Genomic DNA, 27197 nt, shown 5'->3' with positions numbered 1-27197 from the left:
GGTATTTCCGGTGTTATGTACTTGCGGGGATCAGCTGATAATGTTTTTTGAGATGGGGAAAAACATGTCGGTGTAAAACCTGAGCTTATTAAAAAAGTTACCGCGCGCTATAACCAATTTAGCGGTTTATTGAAAGGCACAATAGCGAGGAAACGCTTTACTTGAGATTTGCGTTCCGTATCGTGGCGTATCGATAAATGGGCCCACGTGTATCGTATATCGTATCGTGGGTCAAGTATCGCGATGCATCGGAATATCGGTGTATCGTTTCACCCTTATAAGAAGTCCACCATTTTTTATCAAGTTATGGCTCTAATATCTCAAATCTGTCTGTTATTTCCTGATCAAAATGAGTCTGAACATGTTTTTCAAATTCTTCCTGCGGTACAGTTTCGGGGAAAAGGTCATTGCACATGGGGCATATCCGTTCTATCTGCCCTGGTCGTAAAGTTTCAGGTGCACTAGAGTCATCAAAACATTCAAACACATGTGTCTGGAAGTCTTCCATTGGCATCGGCGCGAAGTCTCTGGAACACACAGGACAAACCTTCTCTGCTGACTCTGCCTGATTGGTTTGTCTTGGACCAGTCTGTGTCCTGTGGTCGCTAGGCGACGCTTCTGTACCTGGATGTGCCAAGTTGGGTCTTAGTTCTGGAGGGACTGGGAAAGCTGGAGTGTTGTCTTGAACCATCCTGAAATCATCACTAACAACTGCCTGGTAATTTCGTCGTTTGGTTGTGTTTGGTTGAATATTTTCATAGCTACTCTGAGGTTGAATATGAGCTCCATTGATCCGCCATTGAGACTCTGAGAATGGTGAGGATTCTCTTACATTTCCCTGTGTATCACCTGCTCTCACAATCACCTCTGATTTGCTTCGTAGACTACTGAGAGCATTGTCTGATGGTCTTCTTCTGAGAACCTCTGATCTTGAATGTTCCTGATTTGATACAGACATCTGGGATGTGGTGCCATGTGAACTATTTGACCTCCTTTGTGAAGAGTTCCAAAGGACTCCATCAGAAATTCGCGATGTGGGTGCAGCCCCAGGAATCCTCCGGGGAGATAAATTATCTCCATCTTTCACGTACACTCCTGTCTGGGGCAGCTGGGAGTTGGTCGGAACAGTTTCCCAACTTGGACCAAGACCATTTTCTTCATTTAGTACTCGTTTTGGAATACCGACATTTGGTTCACTCCTGGCACCTACCATGCCACTTGTTCTGCCTGAAAAGATAGATATATTAATTATTTTTGCAAATTTTAGCCCCTTATAAAACTGCAGCCAACAATTATCATAATCCACTCTCCGATTATACCCCTTGCTCTCATTGAATACATTGATTGGTAGATATTTTTCTTTAAAGTGGAACAGATCAGTGCCATGTTAAAAGGGATGTCAGCCCTGTCACTATTCAAAGTTTTATGTAAAGTTCAGGCTTTTCAGTAGTCCCAGCAGTATGATCACTTTGAGCAACTGCAAAGGGGCCCTGTGGAACTTTATCATTATTTAATATTTTGAAATGATAAAACAACTTCAATGACAAGAATATCATGCATCTTAAAATATGTATTGTCAGGATAAGAAGCTTAAAACAAACACTGTGAACACCTAGGGATCATGGTGATTGCAATTTCCGCTGTAAATTAGGTGACAAACATAGAGAAATAAATGACAAGAGAAACAAAAGTGAATAACGATTATATGGACCATGATGAATCATATCAGTGTGGTGCTGACAAACCTAGAAACATTAATCGGGGCGAACAGGGATTTGAACCCACAATCATAGTTTTCTGGCATGTCCAAACACAAACATGACATATGACAATTAGCCAGTATTTCTTCCTGGCTTCAATCTTTCATTATTTTCTACAGATCTCACATCCCCCATGGGGATTCCTGGTTTAATGCATGGACAGGTTTGGTCACTGACATGGCTGATCGCATGTCATCAAACCTCAAAGCCATGGCTTGTTGCTCATAATATCAATCACTGGATTGTCTGGTCTAGACTTGATTATTAACCGGCAGCCATATCGCTGGAATATTGCTCTGCTGTTTTAAACAACAAACAAATAGATCTAGTAATAGATTTTAGTATTCATGTAAGCCCTTCTCATTTTAACAATTTTCAGTGCTTACCAAGCTTGCTGAGGAACTCTCTTTGTTGTATAACAGTTCTCCTAAGGTCTGAGATGACTTTCTTGAGGTGCACCAGTTCATCAGCAGTTGTCATGGACGACCCCACAGGAAGATCAGACTCTCTCAGAGCCAGCAATTCCTGCTCCAGGGCACGATTTCTGGATCTCAGGTCGTCAAACTCTTGTTTTGCTTTCTTGACTGTGTTCTGGAGTTCTGTCTTAGCATCCTGCAGCTCTGCCTTAGCACTCTGTAAGTCTGTCTGAGCAAGGTTTTCACTGACCTGCAATCGGTCACCCTCCTTCCTCAAAGTATCACAATCTGCTTCAAGAGTTTTATATTTTAATTGCAGATCTTCCAAACTCCTGTTCTGTTTTTCTAAACTACTCTGAATCACTGAACTGTGCATATGGTCCTGAATATCAGATGCATGTCTTCTGTACGAATCACGCTCTTCACGAAGTTGCATGTTGTCTTCTTTCAACTCGGTAACAATTTCATTCACACGTTTCAAATCCATGTCCTTCCTTTCTAACTCAGAAACAGCATCCTTATATTTTCTTTGCATAGCATTGCAACTTTCTTCAAATGAGCCTTTTATTGAAATTAACTGTTGTATTCGAGCCTCGTTGTTCACTTTTTCTCGTTCTAGATACTTGAGATACCCCAAGCGTGCTCTAACATTGTCATCCGTAACAACATGTTCGCCGGTGGCGGCAGCTCCCTGGGCACTGATGGACATTTCGTCCGACGATTCCCCGTATGTCGACATGTTTGCTTTAGCCAATCTTAACTTACCTACATCACGCAACGCTCGGGTTAACTGGTCATTTTTCTGCCTTTTTTCATTGAACCGTTGCTTGAGATCGGAGTAAGCTTGTTGCAGAGCCTGGACAGCCGGGTCTGGTCTGCTGCCTGGAGACCGGGATATCACAAAGTCTAAAGGCTGTTGGAGCAGACGATTGCCAGGATCAGAGACACTACCGTCTATTGTGTCATGACTGGACAAAATATAGATATCATCATCTGTGTTCTCCATCCTTCACCTTGGTCTGCAGAACACAACAGTTACTATAAAGAATTTGAAAATATTCATTGTTTAACTTTACTCAATTAACATGTCAAATGTGGTGTTGTTTATCTGTGTTTCAAATTACAAAATGCCCCTAAAAGATATCAATTTATCAAGACATGTGTTTTTTATATGTTAGTATGAGTAAACGATACATAAATCATGAAGAACAAATTAGTATATGTCACTCACTGATATTACTGGAACAAAGAGCACAAAAAACGGTTTTTGTGTTATAAAATATATTATTACACTACAGTAAACTATGGTTATAACGAACTCAAAGGGACTACTAATTTTAGTTCAATATAACCGTAGTTCGTTATAAGCATATATACAGCATAACTACAGCAAATAGTCGGGGACCAAAAAGTAAGTTCGTTATATCCGTCAGTTCGTTATAAGCGTGTTCGTTATAACCGTAGTTTACTGTAATTAGGTTGCTTTAGCGTAGCAGAGCTCCAGGTAAGCTGCATACATGTATTTGCTTACAAGATGCAAACTAACTCACCCATGTCATTTGCAGGTGCCTGAGCGCAAGTATGAATGATGAAACTGAATGAACCAATAGTCTAAGAACACTGTGTGTAATTACCCAATGTAGCTGTTTCTGCTACAGTACACATATGTCTTTACCAATATTTCCTGACTGACTGAATGAAGGCATCACTCATACATAAACACTATTGCAGTGAATATTGCACATCTTGCAACATCTAACTGATCTTAACTTAAACATATACTACAGTTACGAGGTTACGCGACATGTGAATCACTTGAAGCAGCACATAAACACATTCTACTTAGAAGTTACCTGAGTGAGTGAGTGAGTATGGTTTTACACCGTTTTTAGCAATATTCCAGCAATATCACGGCGGGGGACACCAGAAATGGGCTTCACACATTGTACCCATGTCGGGAATCGAACCCGGGTCTTCTAACGCTTTAACCACTAGGCTACCCGACCGCCCCAGAAGTTACCTGAAACAGCATAGCAGTTTTATTTATTTTTTTAAAAGTGTACTCAACGGTTTACAAAAAACCCATCGACTGGACCCAAGCGAATAAAAATATATTGAATAATGAATACCCCCCCAAAATATCACTACCCAATGTGAATAATAACATGAGAGTAAATACTCTATAAGCTAGCTAGAGCCCTGGTAAGCATTAAAAAATAAATAATTACCAACAAATGATACTTTAGGATTTCTATTTTTATCAATACACAACATACCTTAATACATCGTTGTTTCAAATAACTGAAACAACAAAATATGTTTTAACTTCAATTACTTTTTTAAAATAAAAGTGTATAGTTCTCTTGATATGGAACATATAAAAACTTTGTTAACAGTTGTCAATGAATATGTTCATTAATATCTTTGGTATCTTTAATGAGCAGATATACCAGAGTCTCAAACCATCAAAACCCTAACTAAATTTTATTCTAAACAAACAACAAGTACTAATATTACACTTGACAATGATCAGTATGGCATGTACCTTATTATAGAATAATCATCTATAGATAATTAACTACACCAGCTCACACATCAGAATTTAGTAATAGAACTTAATAGCTGTCTAGGTATATTATTAAATCAATCTTACCAGGCAGAATAAAAACCATGTAATGTTACAAATTGTTTCCATAATCATTTGAACAATACTTTAGAAATTGAATTTTACAAACCTTTCATAGATTCAACAATGAATCACGCTTATAGAAGATTAGAATGGAGACACACTTGTTCCTTATACACATAAACAAACAAGTATTGAATCATGTATACCAGCTGATCTTTGGTTAATGTGAACAGTTTGTAACCTGACCAGGAAGTATAATGTACGTATCTGAGTCTAAAGGAGGGCTACTATATGTATAATATATCAAAGACGTATATAAATATATATACGTCTTTGAATATATCAAATACCTTCAGTGTCTCTGGTCAGAAACTGAGAGTGACGGACAGCTGGGAAACCTACATTGACACTTCAGTCTCCACACTATAACGTCCATATTTCATTTTAACCTTATGTGGCAAAGCCCACCTTTTGTAGGAGCGTAAGCTACACAATTTCCACATGCAAATGACTAAACTGTGGGTGTTTTCAGATAAGTTCTGACCTACATAGCTTGGATTGTATTCAAGGGTGACTAAGGTTAAAAATAGGCCACCTCTAGTAGTATACGCTTTACAACTTATCTCGTATAATAAATCCCAACGCAATATGAACCACCTATTTCCAGATTAAACAAGCGCACAGACACAGTTAAAATATACGCGCAAATGTGACTTATTTTCAAGGATCCGAACATAACTCTAAGGCAAATGCGCACTCAAATATTAATTACGATGTTGACACACATGATAAGTTTTGCGGAAGTTCTGCTACCATTAGGTGAGCGTGAGACATAATAACTTGAAATGGGATCGTTGTAGACTGCTCCAAATTGTTACACCTTAACATTATTATCAAACACATCCCAAAATTTTGATACATGTGCTTTCGATTTGAGTCTGTTCCTATGTATTTACATTTGTTTTCACACTTACGTAAGCAAATTTAATTCGAAAGCAAAAGCCCGACACACTGTTTGTGGTGGTCTGAATACTCGAAGTCGGAAACAGGTGTTCTACATTATGTTCGGTCATAAAAACAAAGAATATTGTGTTTAAAGCTTGTCATAAGAACATTAACATGTATGATATTGCTATTATAACCTACCCATGTCGGTTATCCACTCTTGATTGTTACATCTTTGTCAGTCTTTGCTCTCACACTCGACGGGAAACTATGGCGATACGTGATGACGTAGAATTAGGGGATTCCCCCTTTGACTCGGGCAATATCGGCCAACTTCGGGACAAGCCGTATGAGGCCGAATACTCCACGAATGAATCACTTTTCGAACGCTCCCGAATCTGACGTCCAGTTGTTGTGACTATAAAAGTCTTTACCTTATGCATACATTTGTCAAGGTGTTAACCAAAAAATTCAACTATTGTTTCTTGTTTGAAAGGCTCTCGCACTTATCAATACGACATAATTACGTTCCAAAATACACACCCACAATTAACATATTGAAAAACGATCGGAAGATGCCTGTGTTTAGATGTGAAACTGAAAGAACGCATTTTAACTTAAAATCGCTGAAATTAACAATATGTTGCTTAACACCTATATGTCGCGGCCAAACAAGTTCTGAGTCCCATCCTAGGATTCGCACCACGGACGTTCTGCTCCGAGGATGGACGCCTTTTCTACCTGACCTGGCTTACAATGTACGAATGTTTTATATCGAGGGCTGCATACCTTGAGACACACATATCATCAATTTTAATTGTTGGACATAAAAATAACTAAGGACATACTTGGGTTTCCGTTGAGCAGTTCGACCCTACATTCCACTGGTAACTCCTACATTATAGTCGTAAAAAATAACTCATCGAAAAATATATGTTTTATAGCCACCTATCGAACCATATCTCTTAAGGGCATGGTATGTAAGTTTTTGTTTCCATAATAGTCACCTCACCACTAAAGATAGTAATACATCTATACATTGTACTGTGTATGTTTCCGTGTTTTCTTCAGATGAGTGAGTAAGGTTTTACGCCGCTTTTAGCAATATTCCAGAAATATCACGGCGGGGGACACCAGAAATGGGCTTCACACATTGTACCCATGTCGGTTCTTCGGGGGGACTATTGACTTTCCTTTGCATGTGTTTGTGACGGGTGCCACCGGTGGGGCAGGATACGCTCCCCTTTTTGCGAACACCTGGTATCATCACTATTTGGTAGTGATTCATAAACACATGCTTATGATACTGTCGGAATCGTACAATGGACTGTGGAATTTCTTGTGACAATGGAAATGGTTTTATTTGTAGAAATATATGACCATGCACGACAAAAACAGAGCCGATGGACGAATAAAACACACGTTTGCTATTTCTTCGATAAATATGTTCGTTTTTTATTTAATCTGTCTTTTAAATATGTCGATAACACGAGTTATCACAAGCAAATGCATTTCTTCCACGGGAGATATCGCTTACGTGGCTACAATGGATTTTAATGCTTTGAAGGCCATTGTGACGTCATGTTAATCAACTGACATCACTCATTTCTCTCCCACTGAGCTGGTTTGATGGACCTTTTAGAATCTTGCCAGACAATGGTTATTACTGTGTACAAATTGAAAAAGTTGGGAAAATCAGTTTGGAAATAAATAAAATCTCAACCTCGTGTCTTTTGATATCAAATATATCAACACTCGTCGATAAAAGTTTAAAACCTGTCGGCAAGCCTCGGAGTTTTAAACTTTTATATCGACTTGTGTTAATATATTTATATGAAAAGACACTCGGGTGAGATTCTCTATGTCACTCTTGATATGTTATCATCACGTGATTACCTTTGAAAAACTGACCTTGTCATTAAGAGATATCATGGTGAATAATTGTATATTGTACATTTTTTTACTTGTTATAATGAGGTTTCCACAGGAAACTGAAGTCAATATGATGCCAGAGCATATATTCGCTATTAGGGTTGTATTCTAAATGGCCACACGATATCATGACTAAAACATATGCTACAAACTTGGGATGGAATGCGACATTACCAAAGAATTTATGAGTTACCAAAGTAATTAGTAATGATCTAAGCTACACATGATGGTGCGACTCACGTCCTATCAAGTTTGAATGAGGTCGTTGTAACAAGTTACTCATTTACTAAGTCAAGGTTATGACCTTGGTCAGCCTAACTAGACAGGAAGACCCCAGCTACACGGAGACAATTTGTCATCACTCAAGATGGCCGCCAGAGTGGGGAGCCGAGTCTTTCTTTCAGTTATGGCAAAGTTTATTTCCTGTGTATTGGCGAATCGATTGACCTTTGCAGCACCCACCATGTTACCCAACGGCCAACAGAGAGAGATTAACAAATGAAACACGCGAACGGAAAAAAACAACGTTTTATGCACCGAACTTAAATTTTCTTTACACGTGTAAGCGAATGTGAGACTTACTGTCCAGAATTAAAGAAAAATTTCACCAAAACATTAAACAATTCCCAATACACAATAAAACGTACAATAATAATAATAATAATAATAATAATAATAATAATAATAGCTTGATATTAAGTTGACGAAAGTTCTTACGCTACAAAATATGAGACATTGTGAAACTTGATATCTGATCATTAATAATTTTCTATCGACAAATATTTTACAAGCTAATAATAATCAACTTAAATAACAAAAATACTTTAACAAAATAATGTGACAGTAAATATTCATTTATCCAGAATATTGCTTTCTTGATGATAATGTAAGGCAGTTTATTACACGTCAAAGTAGGGAGTCAGGGAAAAAGAACTAACAGCACATTTATATGGGTATATATTTTTATGGTGGACATAACCCTAATCATCAATATTTGAACACTCCAGCATGTTTGTCGTCTGATCCCCAACGTGTAGGCCTGCCAACATGTCACAACCTCAGACCACGCCATAATGGACCCTTTCACCAGAGACCATATAATAGATCTCTGTTTCACCCACTCATTTCCTTCTCAGAACTTAGTTTTTTACATTTTACCATATATTGCTAACTCACTAGAATAATTTACCATTTCTATTTTTTATGTTTCCATGTTTACCATAAATGTTTTCATAACCGTTCAATATTACTTCAGTTTTCACCGTTCACCGTGGATAACATCCGCATTCCCCGGATATTCCGCATGCCAAGTCTCCATCACCGTCCATGATGTATCATGTTACATTGTGTCACTGTTGACGATAATTAGGGTTGGGTTCCCCTACATAAGTATAGTACTATTCAGAGTTAACTATATCCTAATTGGCGATCTAAGTGGATAGCTGCCTCTATGTGGTACCATACTTACATAGCGTCGTAATACAGTAATGCGTTTTGCGCAGCTGAAAAATCACTCGACTTCGAATTGAATGGTCAATAGCACTGAACGTCCAACACGTCCTTTAAGGTATTGCGCAACATTTTCATCAGGCTTGCATGGGGGATAAACGTAGCTGGACTTGATAAGCATGTTTGCTTAATTAGCATGGGACTGATTTATATTGTTTGTGGTGGTAGTTTCAGATTTATCGACTAAAACGGTATCACAAAAGGGCATATAAAGAAGCTGAAGTAAAGAACTGATTCATGGATTTCTATTCTTATTTATTACCTGCACTGTATGATGCGTACTGGGATTAACTGTAACTGAAGTATATGTACTGGGATGAACTGTAACTGAAGTATATGTACTGGGATGAACTATAACTGAAGTATATGTACTGGGATGAACTGTAACTGAAGTATATGTACTGGGATGAACTATAACTGAAGTATATGTACTGGGATGAACTGTAACTGAAGTATATGTACTTTGATGAACTATAACTGAAGTATATGTACTGGGATGAACTGTAACTGAAGTATATGTACTGGGATGAACTGTAACTGAAGTATATGTACTGAGACTATCTGTAACTGAAGTCCATGTACTGAGATGAACTATAACTGAAGTATATGTACTTTGATGAACTATAACTGAAGTATATGTACTGGGATGAACTGTAACTGAAGTATATGAACTGATGTGAACTATAACTGAAGTATATGTACTGAGATGAACTATAACTGAAGTCCATGTACTGAGATGAACTATTACTGAAGTATATGTACTTTGATGAACTATAACTGAATTATATGCACTGAGATGAACTAAAGCACACGCATGTGTACTGGGATGAACTAAATTATAACTGAAGTATATGTACTGGGATGAACTGTAACTGAAGTATATGTACTGAGACGAACTATTGCTGAAGTATATGAACTGATGTGAACTATAACTGAAGTATATGTACTGAGATGAACTATAACTGAAGTCCATGTACTGAGATGAACTATAACTGAAGTATATGTACTTTGATGAACTATAACTGAATTATATGTACTGAGATGAACTAAAGCACACGCATGTGTACTGGGATGAACTAAATTATAACTGGGAAATGTACTGGGATGAACTGTAACTGAAGTATATGTACTGAGACGAACTATTGCTGAAGTATATGTGCTGAGATGAACTATAACTGAAGTATGTGTACTGAGATGAACTATAACTGAAGTATATGTACTGGGATGAACTATAACTGAAGTATATGTACTAAGATGAACTATACCTGAAGTATATGTACTGAGATGAACTATAACTGAAGTCCATGTACTGAGATGAACTATAACTGAAGTATATGTACTGAGATGAACTATAACTGAAGTATATGTACTGGAATGAACTATAACTGAAGTATATGTACTGAGATGAACTGTGACTGAAGTATGTGTACTGGGATGAACGTTTATCTAAATAGGATCAGCCAGCTTCTAAGCGCCTGCTTGATTTGACGTTCCCGCAATGTTTGCATTTAGTGTGTTTTTTCCACCCCGGGAATCCTGGTAACAGTGTTATATATTGATTTCCTAGGCTCGTGCCGATTGGAAATCCAAACAAGTTTTACACGTCGTCCCCACACCTGTGTTTCTGCTATACTTTATGTAGTTCATGACTTCCTGAATTACGTCGGTACGATGTCCCAGTTTCACACAGGACACCCATCACATGACTGACAAACTGCCCAACATAACTCAGTTACATCTGACCTGGCTCACAGGTATCGAACACACACACACACACACACACACACACACACACACACACACACACACACACACACAGTGTCACACACACACACACAGTGTCACACACACACACACACACACAGTGTCACACACACACACACAGTGTCACACACACACACATACATACACACAGTGTCACACACACACACACACAGTGTCACACACACAGAGTGTCACACACACACACACACACACACACACACACACACATACATACACACACACACAGTGTCACAAACACACACACACACACACACACACACACACACACAGTGTCACACACACAGTGTCACACACACACACACAGTGTCACACACACACAGACACGCTTTAAATCTAGTTTGGATGACACTCCATCGAATGTTACATCACGTCAAACGTCAAGCATCAGTAGTTGAGCCTTTTTTTAAACTAAATTAACTAAATTGAAACTACCTAATATGTAAATTATAAATTATCAAGATGTAAATTATAAGGAATAATCACATACTTGCAAAATGTCTTGCAAACAATAATTTCAATGTATTAATCACTCAGTATTACCATGCATGACTTATAGGACTAATTCGCCGATCATGTATACAATAAATAGCTGGCAAAAGGCCGTCCTCAAACTGGCATCCGGTTGCCTTGTTAGAAGCTTGCGCAATGCTCTCTTCAGTGGGTAGCCCAGTTTTACACGAGCTTACATACGACTGCCTTGGGAAATTATTTTGCTGTGTAAACATTAAATTCATAGATGAAGCATTATCAGGTCAATATCAGTCGATCGTTGATTAAACAATACATGTAGATATGGGGACGTTGCTTCACGGGATGGTCCAGACAACATGAACAGATATGGCGAACTCGCTGAGTCACCTGTGCGTGTCGTGGCGCGTGCTGTGTTTCGTGAGATATCGCCGAATTGTGTTAGCAATGGGTCCTAAAATAGATTACAACACCGTCATGTAATTTTAAATCAAATAACACGTGGTGGGGTACACAGTATTGTCAGGAGAGGAAGGATAGGGTTGGGTGGTAGGGCGGGATAAGTACATGTGTATTAGTGAGTCATATTTTCAGACTACTTTAGTGTGTATGTACTAACCCAGTTCCTCCTCCGACAGAATACGCATACAAATTCCCATAATCGCTCATTTCAGCATGATCTTGTGTGAGGTTATAAAAAACAGCTCATTGATGTGATGTATATATGGATATATCTGACATCTATTTAAAAATAGACCGCCCCCTAGTTGTAGAGCGTCCGCTCTTACAGCGGAAGGTCCGGGGTTCTATCCCCGGCCGAGTCATACCAAAAGACGTTAAAAGATTGTAGTTGTTGTCACCCTGTCTCGCGCTCGGCATTAAGGGGCTATAACAACGACTGGTCGGCTTGGAGTTTGTATGCTGTGTCTGAGTAGGGTATTCATGTTAAACTGCGGCATGGCATGGTGGGTTAACACTATAAATCGGCATCAGTCCGGACTAGTACAAGCAGCCACACAGACAAACACACGTGCATGCACGTCGCTATATAAGTAGCGGACGCGACGTTAAACCCCCATTTCACCTCACTTATTTAAAAAGTAAACTGAGAGGGACTTTAAAACCAACGAGCATACCATGGAGACTTGACGAAGTTACATTTCGAAGAAGCGTGCGCAATTCCATCCATGTAAAATTGATCAGGTGTACTAAGGTGTACTAAAAGTCGAATACTCAGCGGATGATTTCTGCGCCGATGGCATTTCCTTTTTTGTGATTTAAACGTTTTTCATGAATGCACTTCACTGACATTTCTGCGTGTTTATATTAATTTCCTGTTTTTCAGGCTGCGGTATTTCCCAATATGCTGTGTGATTTCAAGTGCAGTTGAGTTCCGGAAATGAGCGGCGAATTCATTCAGGGCAGTAGGTCCGATTTTGAAACAATGCCAGGCCACAACAATTGATTAACGTAATTATTTGATCTATAAAGGTTATGCAATAGATAAATGTGATGTGAATCAGTTTAAAACTTTTTTTTCATTTCAATAACATGGTTCAAGCAGGTACAACATACAGAGAGAGAGAGAGAGAGAGAGAGAGAGAGAGAGAGAGAGAGAGAGAGAGAGAGAGAGAGAGAGAGAGATGGTATTCTAGAAGTGTACAGCTTGTCATAATTAATTATCTTATGCTTTATGTGTTGAAAATGTGGCATTAATCTTTTCCTACATTGTCTCTAATTACTTGTTTTGTTATTAAAAGTACAATATTCAATGGGTTGTTATGTTTGCCTTGAAATCCAAACCAAACATTTTATCTGCTCAAATCAATGGTTTCTTCCACAACGTTTTTTTGTATCCAAATGTACAGTTTCTCCCAAATTTTTCTTACATGTTCACACTCATATAACATATGGTTTACAGTTTCAGGTTGATTTGTACAGAAAGTACACAAAGGAGAGTCATCATATCCAATTTTACACAAATATGTGTTAGTTGTTAGAATGTAATGAATGATCTTAAACTGAAACCATCTAATATCTTCACTTTGAGTGCATCTTTTTTGCCATCAATATATGTTCTTGCTAATCCGTTCAGCAAAATGTTTTATTTAGTATACTTTCCCATTTTCATGAAAATTTAACAACCTCCGGTGCTGATTAAGTAAAATCCCATATTTTGGTTTAGCAGATGTGATATATTGAATGGCATGAATTGAAAACATTGTATTCCTTTACCTTACAAAATGTTTGGCTGCATTTACAACTCCATAATATTCTATATAATTTGTTTCGATTCCATACATATGCACAAACGTATCAAATGCATAAATTTTACCTTTGTCATCCACTAAATCTCCAATGAAGGTTACACCTCTGCTTGACCAATGTTTATAAAAAAAAATTGGGCTATTTCCTATTTGTATTCTACTATTAAAACATATAGATTGTCTCATGATATCTTGACCAGTTTCAATTTTCTTTTTGGACAAGTATGTTGCCCAAGCCCCCAAAACATCCTTCCAAAAGGATCATCGGCCAACCATAATCTTCCTCTATTTGGAATACAGCAAGAAACTAAATCAGTCTATTTTGAGTGATTACCATATAATCTTCTGATCCATGTCTTCCTTTGTCCATTACATACGGATGATATTACAAATGTAATCAGAACGAAGAAGTATACTGCCAGGCAAAAGAAAGCATACACCCATGTCTGATGGTGGATAAACATAAAACAAGCAGGAAACGGTTATTCTATCGTGATGTATTTGATACGGGTATTAAAGGCGATACAGAGACTATCACATCCTCGTGTCTTTTGCTATATTTGATATCAAAAGACACGAGGGTGAGATTTTATTTATCATCTAACAACATTCTTCCATCTTTGTCAGTTTGTAGACAGTAATTAGCAGTGTCTTAAGTGTAAAAAGTACTGCTAACAGCTTTATTAGCAGAGCTATTAGTGATGTCATTTGATTATGACGTCATTGTAACACTGAAGTCACAATGGTCTGCAAAGCATTGTGATGCAATTTCATTGCAGCGATATCTACAAACTAGATATTGTTTGATCTCACCCAAGCGATATCTCGGGAGACAGTTTTGGATGATAAAACATGATATCATCACGTGACGTCTCACATGGGTGTCGCATTACTTATATTGGAGATTTAACGTGCGCTTTCCGACTGCAAGCGTATGTCGGACACGGGTGGGTGTCGCAAAATCACAGTACACAGTAATGAGCAGAGCGAAGCAGGTAGTTTCAAGTGTCCTCTTTCTTCTTTTGTCCGGATGATTATATTATTGTGTAATTGAAATATAAATGGGAAAACACAAACAACGTTATATTAAATAAATAAAAATGTGAAGCAAATAATTTGAAAACACAATGTATGATAAAAAGACAGAAAAAAACAAAGATGATTGTCCTCGTTTTCAAAAAGCCGACTCGCCCTTCATGTCGAGCAATATTCCAGCAGTTCCTGCCTTTAGTGTCTACTTTTGACAAATTTTGAGCTACAATCGAGCATGTTCTTTCTACGAAGATTTCAAAGGTCGCCATACAAAATAAGTTGTTTAATCAGGGTTACAACATTTAAGGTCTCAGTAAAGCTTCCAAACGTTTTGTGGTGAAGATTTGACGCATCGATGACAAACATGATTATGTCCGATGCAATTCCCTATTTTTACTGGAACCATATGTCCCCGTGGTGTGTTGTGGGTTTTTTTCAGGTGAACAATTGACTTGCCTTTGCATGTGTTTCTGACGGTTAAGATCGATGGGGCAGGATACACCCATCCTTTCGTAAACACCTGGTATCACCACTACTTGATAGTGATTCACAGACACATGTTCATGATGTCCTAATCAACACTGCCTGGGCAGAGATTTCTAATCAATATGGAAAGGGTTTTCTTGCTTTTACTTTTTAGGTGCAGCTGGAGCGTAACAGTTGACGTAAGAACATCGCTATTGATAAAATCAGGTTTCGGGAACAAACCACAACACGAGGAAACACTATACAGTGAATGTTGAATGAAGTAATTATCAGTTTTCAGTCGCACGTAGGAAGGAAATGAATAGGACCTTTCTGAAACACTGTCAACATGAGACTGACGTCAGTGTTACGCTGCACAGCTGTTTCCTCACGACGTGGGTAGTGAACTGAACTATTGAAGCGTGACGTGCAACTAATGATGGCTAAAGTGCAGTGTCATGTTATCTACTGATGATTGAAGTGCAATTTAACTACTGATGCTTGACTTACATCTTGAAAACTATTTGCTTTGTGACGGCACTCCCTGTGCTGTTATTATCCGACTTGTTGCAGTATTTAAACGACTGGTTATATATGTATGCGTATGCCCGTATCCCGGCACTCTAGACCGCCCCCGTGGTCTAGTGGATAGAACGTCTGCCTTTAGAGCGGAAGGTCCGGGGTTCGAGACGTTAAAATATGGTACTTGTTGTTAACCTGCCTGACGCTTGGCATTAAGGAGCTACAGAAGAATTGGTCGTTAGTAATCTGTGTCTGAGTTTGGTGTTCATGTTTAACAGCGGCATGGTATCTCAGTGGGCTAGCACTATAAATCGGCATCAGTCCGGACTAGTTGAAACAGAACGGTAGAATTGGAAATCCAAGCAAGTTTTACACGTCGTCCCCACACCTGTGTTTCTGCTGTACTAAATGTAGTTCATTACTTCCTGAATTACGTCGGTACGATGTCCCAGTTTCCCAACACGATTGGCCCACCATGGTCATGATACTTTTGTCGTCATTCCTAATTATTGGACTCGGTAAGGGTACATGTAGTCCAGCGCTGTGTCCGTCACACACACACACACACACACACACACACACACACACACACACACACACACACACACACACACACACACACACACACACAAAACACACACAAAACACACACACACACACACACACACACACAAAACACACACACACACACACACACACACACAACACACACACACACACACACACAAAACACACACACACACACACACACACACACACACACACACACTGAAATGAAGGTTTCATGAATCTTTTGAAAGCAAAATGAATACCAGTACTTTCCATCTGCAATTGTATGTGTTAGAAAGCTATCATGTTACATGTAGTTTGGATGACACATCTTCGAATGTTACATCACGTCAAACGTCAAACGTCAAACGTCAAGCATATACCAGTAGTTGAGCTGTTTTTGAAAAGTTACTTTGGTAAGAAACTTGAGAATACAATTCCATTTCACACAAGATGTGATATTCAAATCATAACAATGATAACTAAATTGAAACTACCTAATATGATATTAAGATATAAATAATAAGGAATAAACACACAATTAAGTAACTTTTTTAACGTTATCATGCAAGTATTTAGATAACATGTTATGAGGTTGCAACACTGCCTGTCCTCTGAATGGCACCGTAATTTTGTACTCAAAGTGATAAAGTTCATTTCAGTTCAGTCTTGCAAACTATATTGCTGTCTCTATGGTGAGACCGGCCTTGAGTGCTCTGGTTCTGACTGATCCTAAGGATGTAATGTGATTTTACGGCGCTTCAAGTATTATACCACGGCGGAGGCACCAAGAATGGACTTCATATATTCTACCTATGTAGGAAGTCCAACGCGAATCCAAGAGCGTTAGTTACTATGCCAGGTAAAAGCGTTTCTTTCAGCAGACCTCGTTCTAAATTAACACATCGTTTTTAGTTTCAAGAAAATCAGTAAATGCACTTTCGTGTCACTGGATTGTCTGGTCATCGCCGATTGTTTGGTCGATTGTTTACCAGTCGCCGTTGCATGACTGGATTACTGTGCGGAGTCAAGCAACAAACAAAGTTCACACTTAGCTTTTTATGAGAACATGCTTATCCTTTTCGCGAACACCTGGTGTCATCACTGGTTTCAAGTCATCCACTCATATAACTTTCACCGCTACTTTGGTCGATGGGCAAATTGGCACATGGTCGAGACTGATTCTTCTTGCGTTGATGTTGTATATTTATACTTCCCTTTCATTCATCATGGTCCCGCACCACAGTTTGTGAATACATCATCACTTCAAGTTAAATAATCAAGAAGGTATGATATTAATAAAAGCCACAAAACATTTCATCATGATACGAAATCCAGTGAGATTCCAACGATTTCACGCGCATGTGTTTATGAATCACTATCAGTTAGTGGTGATGAGTGCGGTATATAAACGTATATTATAATATCATCGATATAAAAATTAACTACATACGATGTATGCTTATTAATACGTTTTGTCAAAGTCAACAAACCACAGGCGATATATGTTTATAGATACGTATTGTCAAAGTAAACCATCCACAGGCGATATATGTTTATGAATACGCACTGTCAAAGTAATCAAACCAAAATCGATATATGCTTATAAATACGTATTGTTAAAGCAAACGAACCACAGACAATGGGAGCTTATAAATACGTATTGTCAAAGTAATCAAACCAAAGGCGATATATGCTTATAAATACGTATTGTTAAAGTAAACGAACCACAGACAATGGGAGCTTATAAATACGTATTGTCAAAGTAATCAAACCAAAGGCGATATATGTTTATAGATACGTATTGTCAAAGTAATCAAACCAAAGGCGATATATGTTTATAGATACGTATTGTCAAAGTAATCAAACCACAGGCGGTATATGTTTATAGATACGTATTGTCAAAGTAATCAAACCAAAGGCGATATATGTTTATAGATACGTATTGTCATAGTAATCAAACCAAAGGCGATATATGTTTATAGATACGTATTGTTAAAGCAAACGAACCACAGACAAAGGGAGCTTATAAATACGTATTGTCAAAGTACACCAACCACAGGCGATATATGCTCATAAATACTTATCGTCAAAATACACAAACCACAGGCGATACATCTAAATACTTATTGCCAAAGCAAACCAGGCACAGGCGATATATGGATTTGTAAGTTAATGAACAACAAAAGTAGCCTGTCTGTCTGTCTGTCTGTCTGTCTGTCCGTCTGTCTGTGGATATATGCATATGCACAGAAGAAGGTGTTTCTAAGAGAGACTATGTGTGGGCATCTACTTCAGGACATGTAAACCGAAAGACCTACACATCCTTATTTATATCATCCAATAATTGGCAACAGCAGTTCCCACCACCCCGAATCGCATATGGTAGGTCACCCGATGAGATAAACATTTTATTTGACAAGAACGGCTAGTGTTCAATACTTTACGTATTTCAAACTGATCTCCATTATATTACAATGGTTTTACAATTGTGACAATGACCCAGACTGAAAATAGTTCCGGCATACAGTATTATACCACTCGTGTGAAATTACATGATATGTGAAAATGAGATAGATATCAAACTCATTAGATGTTTGGGTGAATTATATGTACATATACTATTTACACTGGCTTTGTCAAGGAAGCATTATGCTATGCGACAATGTGGGGATAAGAAGGTGTTTACTTCTGTTATATCACGGCTTGTCAGCTTGATGTGAGAGAAAAGCATGAATTGATGCAGGTCGCAGACGCTTTCCTCTTTGTTACAAAACACGACCACATAATATGGGATTCGAACTCACGATCACTGGTTTCGGGGACCCCCGAGGGAAGCACGTCTACACAGCGAATAGCGGCACTTAAAACGACCCTGCGTTCCTCCTTGCTATAATGGCAACAAAATGTGCAACAACGTTAATCTTTGTCAGTTCATGTACCATACATATTCATTACAATGAGCAACATTATATACATTCATGAGGCAAAGTATATGTACATTTATGTACATCAATGTATAAAATGATTATGCAAAAGGATGTCTGCATATATTTGCAATAACATATGCGCATATAGTTGTAATGTTGTTTACGCTGCCCGGGACTCGTGAATGTGGTGATTCAAATGTTCATATAAGTGCAACAATGAACAGGCAATGTAAATCTGGTATCTGCAACAATGTTACACTGACTATGTCAACGATGTATACAGCTATCTGCAACAATGTTACACTAAGTCAAGGATATGTACTGCTACTTGAAACCATATTTATACGGATTATGTCAAGGATGAACACATGTATCTGCAGCAATGTTTCAATGACTATGTCAAGAATATTTACTGCTCTCTGTAACAGTATGTATACTATGTCAAGAACGTCCACATGTAAACTGCTATCTGCAACAATGTTACACTGACTATGTCAGGGATGAATACTGTTATCTTTAACAATGTTACACTGACCATGTCAAGGATGTACACTTGTATCTGTAGCAATGTTTACACTATGTCAAGGATGTATACAGCTATCTGCAACAATGTTACACTGACTATGTCAAGGATTTACACATGTATGTGTAACAATGTTACACTGACTATGTCAAGGATGTACACATGTATGTGTAACAATGTTACACTGACTATGTCAAGGATTTACACATGTATGTGTAACAATGTTACACTGACTATGTCAAGGATTTACAATTGTATCTGTAACAATGTTTACACTATGTCAAGGATGTATACTGTTATCTGCAACAATGTTACACTGACTATGTCAAGGATGTACACTTGTATCTGTAGCAATGTTTACACTATGTCAAGGATGTATACAGCTATCTGCAACAATGTTACACTGACTTTGTCAAGGATTTACAAATGTATCTGTAACAATGTTTACACTATGTCAAGGATGAATACTGTTATCTGCAACAATGTTACACTGGCTTTGTCAAGGATGTACACTTGTATCTGTAACAATGTTACTCTGACTATGTCAAGGATGTACATATGTATGTGTAACAATGTTTACACTATGTCAAGGATGTATACTGTTATCTGCAACAGTGTTACACTGACTATGTCAAGGATGTATACTGTTATCTGCAACAATGTTACACTGGCTTTGTCAAGGATGTACACTTGTATCTGTAACAATGTTACTCTGACTATGTCAAGGATGTACATATGTATGTGTAACAATGTTTACACTATGTCAAGGATGTATACTGTTATCTGCAACAGTGTTACACTGGCTTTGTCAAGGATGTACATATGTATCTGTAGCAATGTTTACACTATGTCAAGGATGTATACTGTTATCTGCAACAATGTTACACTGACTATGTCAAGGATTTACACATGTATCTGTAGCAATGTTTACACTATGTCAGGGATGTATACTGTTATCTGTAGCAATGTTACACTGACTATGTCAAGGATGTACACATGTATCTGTAGCAATGTTTACACTATGTCAGGGATGTATACTGTTATCTGTAGCAATGTTACACTGACTATGTCAAGGATGTACATTTGTATGTGTAACAATGTTTACACTATGTCAAGGATGTATACTGTTATCTGCAACAATGTTACACTGACTATGTCAAGGATGTACACATGTATCTGTAGCAATGTTTACACTATGTCAAGGATGTATTCTGTTATCTGCAACAATGTTACACTGACTTTGTAAAGGATGTACATTTGTATCTGCAACATTATTACACTGACTATATCAAGGCTGTATACTGTCATCTGTACCAATGTTACAGTTTGATAAAACAAATCTTCGTCCTAATTTCAATACATCACATCAACACACACACCTGAAAAGAAACATCAACAACATCATTATGAAGTCCCATGTCAAGCAATAGAATACACATTAAACCTATTCTCAATGAGTCATTGGTTTTGTTTGTGATAATGCTAATACATATAGTAACATTCAATGTAACATCACCACACCCGCTACCACGCCCATGCCCACGCCCACGCCCACGCCCACGTCCTTGAACACGCCCAGGGCCTCTCCTTTATGTGCACGACCACAACAAACCCCGCCCCCGACTCGGGTCACTGCATCCCGCTGCTCTCTCCCTCATACTCCCTACATATGACATTTAGTGGTTCTGCATACTCATTCACGCCATTGACGTCGCAGCACGAAAAAAAGTAGTTAACGATGTTAAAACTGCCTCCGTTTTCTTCATACATTCATAGAAGAAATTATTTTCCCCAATACATTCGGGAACATGTTATTTTATCTGGTCGGATATGGTCGTCAGACAATTACTTTTTCAGTTCGACCTTTCTAATGTTTGTCATTATATGATGTATACATTTATTCTATAATATAACGCATTGATGGAGATTATCATATATCGTACAAACGTATATTATAACAAAACGTAGAAATGTATATTATTACCTGACATAACATGAAGTATACATGTACACGACAACATATATTTTACAATTATGTCATCACATAACATATACGTGTACATGATTACCTAACATATACGCGTATATGATTACCTTACCTATACATGTATTCAATAACATACTAGTAGTTTTTACAATTTCACAATTATTTCATTACATCGTGTCTCTACTCTCCACAGGGAACTCTCCGATCACAAGAACAGAAACTATTTTCTATTCCAAAAAACAGAACATCCACATTTTGCGAAGGAACCTTCTCCTGTTCAGCAGCGAGTGTGTGGAACTCTCTTCTAGATAATGTGAAATTATCTCTTTCAATCCCTGCTGTTAAAGCCCACCTCAAAACCTTTTTAACAAACACTATCAAATGTGAGTGCACTTTATGCCCTATATAAATACAAGCATTATTATTATTATTATTATTATTATTATTATTATTATTATTATTATTATTATTATTATTATTATCATCATCATCATCATCATCATCATCATCATCATCATCATCATCATCATCATTATTATTATTATTATTATTATTATTATTATTATTATTATTATTACACATACGTGTATTATATTACCGTACGTATACATGCATACAATATCATCAAATGACAATGCATGTATACAGGTAACATGTACACGTGTATGTGTTATAAATAGCATATGCTAGTTCATGGCATATTGCGATATTTGCCTCAATGAATCATAGTTTGAAGTTCATAGTCTGTTGCAACCATTACTGGTTTTCTTCAATTATGAGCAAATGAAGTTCAGGTTTCAAATTGTGAATAACCACAAACTATTTTCTTGTTTGGACAATACTGAGTTTTCATCAAATATACTTCAATATTCTTTAGACGTGATATGGAGGGTGTAACAAATTATATGATTAATTTTTAAATGGACAGTGAATTAATTACACACACACACACACACACACACACACACACACACACACACACGCACACACAAACATTTCCATGATCATATATATAACGTTAACGCTAGAGAATAACCAGTCTCGATTATCAGACGAAACAGATTCCACGGCAAAATAACAGTGAAAATTATATGAATGGATCACTGAAAATTAATCATGAAACCAGATGTTCGCGAAACGTGTAAGCATGTCCTGCCTTACAGATAGAAATTCCTACCAACAACAGTGCCAAGTGCACGATTCCAAACATTGCATAAACATCTGTCTATGAATCACTATCAAATAGTGATGACACCAGGTGCTCGCGAAAATGTTATCGTGTCCTGCCCCACAGGTAGGGCAGCACCTTTATAAATGTACACATCAACTAAACACCGCCTGTAATTTTGAGAGTGAACGCTGTGTTCACATTGTAACCTCAGCTTTTTTTCATTACTGTGCAGTTGCACGTATACTTTGGCCTAGGGGCCCTCATTACCCGACAACGTCATTGCGCAATGCAATACTAAATATCGACTGACTAAACTGATATCATTCCTAGTAGATAGTGTCTGTCGTCATCAAGTATTGAGACAAGATAGCACATGCCAAAGCTGCCTAATCTTACAGCTATGTCCAAAGTACCTGACATAGAGATCACTAATATGCTGGTTTTACCTGCTATCTCACAGGTATTGATTAATTAGAGTATCTCGCACAGGGAAACAGGTGATATGACATTCTTCCGATGACATGACATGGACATTCAGTGAAATATCCTAAAACACATGAAAAGTGCAACAGAAATTTCACTTTCAGTATTTGCATTCTTCAAAAGGTACAATGACAGTACTTCAGCAAGACATTCCATCTGCTGTTTGGAACATCTACCCATATAAAGGGACATTGTAAGTTAGTAAAGATTATTAAATTATCTAAAGATTTATCGCTAACAATTCTCCCTGAATGTTTTACCTCTGTTTCCCGTGTTTCTCCTATATATTTTCTCATTCAATCTGAGTAACACCGCATAGGAAGGTGACGTCAAGTCACCTGACAATTGAAGGGCTTTCTGTCTTACAAATATGCTCGGAAAAATCTTTACTTCTATACTTAATAATTGGTTCATCGTAAGGCATGCAGACGTGAAGGAAATAGAGAAAATCATACAGGATTTAGGGCTATTCCACAGTTGACCATATTTTTACCTTAAATTCAATTACAATAAAATATTTGAAGAAGGCGTTAAGTCTATGTAGCCTTTGAAGACTTCAAAAAGCGTCATAAAATGGGACTGTTTACTGTAACCCAGTGTGGCATTATTTGTATGAGCTGCATGTGAACTAACCGAGTCTTTTGCCTGTCCCAGGGGTGTCAAGCAGGGGCGCAGTATAAGCCATGTTTTATTACATCTATTTTTTTCAACAACGAATTATAAAAAAACCAATTGTAAGCACAGTTCAGTTGTGACGAGATTGGGTTGACGTATAAAGGTAGATGGGGGTGGGGATGGGGGTGGGGGTGTTGGTTGCGGACTAGTACGGTTATTTAATTTCTCTTTCCGTAAACTTGAACCAATATAACCAATATGTTTCTTAAACTGTTGGTATGCATAAACAACCAATTATTTTGCACGGTGAGATATGTATTCTTAGGCAATCGACAATTCACATTTGTTGTAATACCAACACAAAATTGTATATTTACGGTAAACGCGGAAGTATCCACTTTATGTAAGGTCATAGCTACAATGTGTCAAATACTGGCTCAAAATTTCAGAAATGTACAAGCATCACCTCCCAGATACCTCATAAGATATGCTACATAATCTGGATATCATTGGTGGTACGTCATGGGGATACAAGACGCGGAAGGTGTTACTTCCAGTTGGCTTTACGTATGCTTCGAGACATCAACAAGTTTCAAACCAATGAATAATTAAAAAGCTTCTTTTTTTTAAAATGATCTGTTTTCTCCCAAATTGGATCATCTAAAAGACAAGTACAGTCAGGCGTAGACTTGCACAAGTCTCTAAGGCAATAACTATTAGTAAAAATAATAATTTCTGGATTATCTAAATAATAAAAACAGATTGTCTCTGTAAGAAATTTGGTACTGTTCACATATCTAGACTTGCCTATAAGAAGGATAGAATTACTACACATCCATGGACTTTTCTTTCAGTACAGCCTTGGAGCAAGGCTGAGTCAGAAGGTGTCCATTATTTTTATCAGAAATAAATGAGTCCATTGTACGGGTTCAACCATATCCTAACCATGTGTTTTTGAATCACTATCACTTCAAATCACAATCACAAATATTATCCTCTGGTTAGGTCAAGTCTAGGTCAGTAATAGACTGAAAAATTGGCGGAAGACATTCACTTCTGTACGTGCTCTACAGCAGATGAATTTCGTGTTTTATTTGTGTGTGATTTGTATAAAGATCTGATAGGAAATTACGTCCTTATTCAAAACTTGTGCACCTACATCCGTTTGGTGAGTCTATTCTCGTCAAATAATTCACTTATTCAATTTAAATTGTCCATGTACATTTTGCGTTGTCTGTTATTGAGAAAAAATATTGTTAATTCCAAATATTATTTCCTGCCGCCTTGAATACAGTGAAAATATACTATATATCTTGACATACATAATATGCACAATTCATTAATCCAGACTAGTTCAAAGGAACGATACTAACGGTTTAACAGTGTTCACTGACTGACATAATAACATATAAATCATGATACTGGACATATGATCAATATAAATCGAACGAATGGCATTGTGATTTGTGGAATGTTTTTCTCATATATACTACAGTAAACTACGGTTATAACGAACTCGAGGGGGCCACTAATGTCAGTTCGTAATAACCATAGTTCGATATAAGCATACATACATCATAGATATACAACACATGGTCGGGACTAAAAGTTCGTTATATCGATCAGTTCGTTATAAGCGTGTTCGTTATAAACGTAGTTTACTGCACTCCAAAGAACTTAAAGAACACCCGATTCTTTCATAATACAGTTAAACTGTCATGACATATAACTATAGTAATATGAAAGAATCGGGTGTCTCCTTTGGATTATTATATTTACAAGAGTAGTAACACATCCAATTGGCAGTCCTTTAAATTACCGGTGTTGATTGACTTTCAGAATAATGCTTACCACATGTTCACATAGAAGAAGTCAAAGGTCAACAAATTATAGTCAAATGATATTCTATATCAGGCTGATGCTGACTCTACAAAACATATCGGATTCCATGTGTAGATACATGATTATTATTCATTTCGGTTGCTAAAAATGACATTTGGAAATGACCTGTGAATGAATTACGGAATATCAAATCAGTTTACATGGATATTTCTCTAGCTGATACAGTTCGTCAATATATACGACATAAATTATATTCTAGAAGATGCCATGTTATGAAACGGTTACATTAGATTGTTTTATACATAGGCTGCAAAATTGACTTGTAAAGAGAATTAGCAATGAGAATATTAGGCCACCGTTGTATTTTCTCAATGTTTAATGGGATTACAACTTGTGTCAAAGCTTGGTCTAAATTTGCTTAAATTAGGGGATTTGTTCTGTCATAACGTTGTTTTAAACACGTTTTCCTTTTAAGTCCTGCAGAGTTACCAAAACATTCCCAATACATTTTAAACGGGATAACGTCTACCTTTGTTGAAAAACATGTCACAAATACGAAGTACATGTCACTTTTCGCAATAAATTTGAAGAAATAGTTTGTCTTATTTTAAAAAATTTAAATATTCGTAAAGCTAGGTGTATGGCGTTTTTCTGTACCATCGATCTATCGCTCTGCCACAACCCATCCCCGCGCCTCTCCTTGGTGGCGAGACAAACATCAGGGGGCATTTGGTGTTGTAATAATACATTCAAAGTAACGGATAATTGGATGTATCAAAGATTTGTGGTACAAAAATGTCTTGATGACTTATGCAGGGACATACAGAGGTATTCACATGATTCCGTTCGTCAAGCACATTTAGTCGTTGTAAAAATGTTATTGTAACATGTTTACGTTGCAATATGTTTGAATATGTAATGAAGCGTATACTGACGGATTTTTATTTTGGCCCTTTGCATAAAGATATGACCACAAAGTGTATAGCTGTATCTGGTGATGATAACATCATGTATACCACACTGCCAGAAATAGAGAAGATGGAATAATCATTTTTCGTCCAATGTTGTTCCATTTCCAAACCAAGTACTTTCTCATGCCACTTTTATGTTAACCTCATCCATCGGATGTATATGATAAACACATGTCATTCTTCACCCTATATCACCAGTCTACTTTTATGAGAAATATGAAATTTATATATGGTGGAATATAGATAAGCATGTCAATTGCTAATGTTACATAACGCTTACTGTAAACAAGGAACATCAATCTGCAAGATTAACGTCCGCACGAGTCAGTTATCCACCAGTTGCACAATATAGGATTTACTCACTTATTCCTGTTCCAACATTTCCGCTGAAAACCA

General features: G+C 37.4%; 1 protein-coding gene across 5 annotated transcripts; it reads right to left on the bottom strand.

Moving 5' to 3' along the window:
- Positions 1-102: 102 nt before the first annotated feature.
- Positions 103-27197, bottom strand: LOC139465871 (tax1-binding protein 1 homolog). Of its 5 annotated transcripts, none has more exons than XM_071247833.1 (4): positions 5952-6035; positions 4453-4477; positions 2147-3195; positions 103-1227 (listed from the first exon to the last, which is right to left on the bottom strand). In XM_071247833.1, the coding sequence occupies exons 3-4, from the start codon at positions 3180-3182 to the stop codon at positions 305-307; spliced, it is 1959 nt and encodes a 652-aa protein (XP_071103934.1). In that variant the 5' UTR covers positions 3183-3195; positions 4453-4477; positions 5952-6035; the 3' UTR covers positions 103-304. The 5 variants fall into 5 exon arrangements, with proteins under 5 accessions (XP_071103934.1, XP_071103935.1, XP_071103936.1 ...); XM_071247834.1 differs by lacking the exon at positions 4453-4477 and adding an exon at positions 4030-4196 and having other exon boundaries at positions 5952-6017; XM_071247835.1 differs by lacking the exons at positions 4453-4477; positions 5952-6035 and adding an exon at positions 27165-27197.

The sequence above is a fragment of the Haliotis cracherodii genome, unplaced genomic scaffold (genome assembly GCF_022045235.1).
Source record: "Haliotis cracherodii isolate W230 unplaced genomic scaffold, xgHalCrac1.p SCAF_18, whole genome shotgun sequence".
NCBI lineage: Eukaryota > Metazoa > Mollusca > Gastropoda > Lepetellida > Haliotidae > Haliotis > Haliotis cracherodii.
Note: the sequence above shows the minus strand (reverse complement) of the source record. Positions and strands in the feature narration are given on the sequence as shown.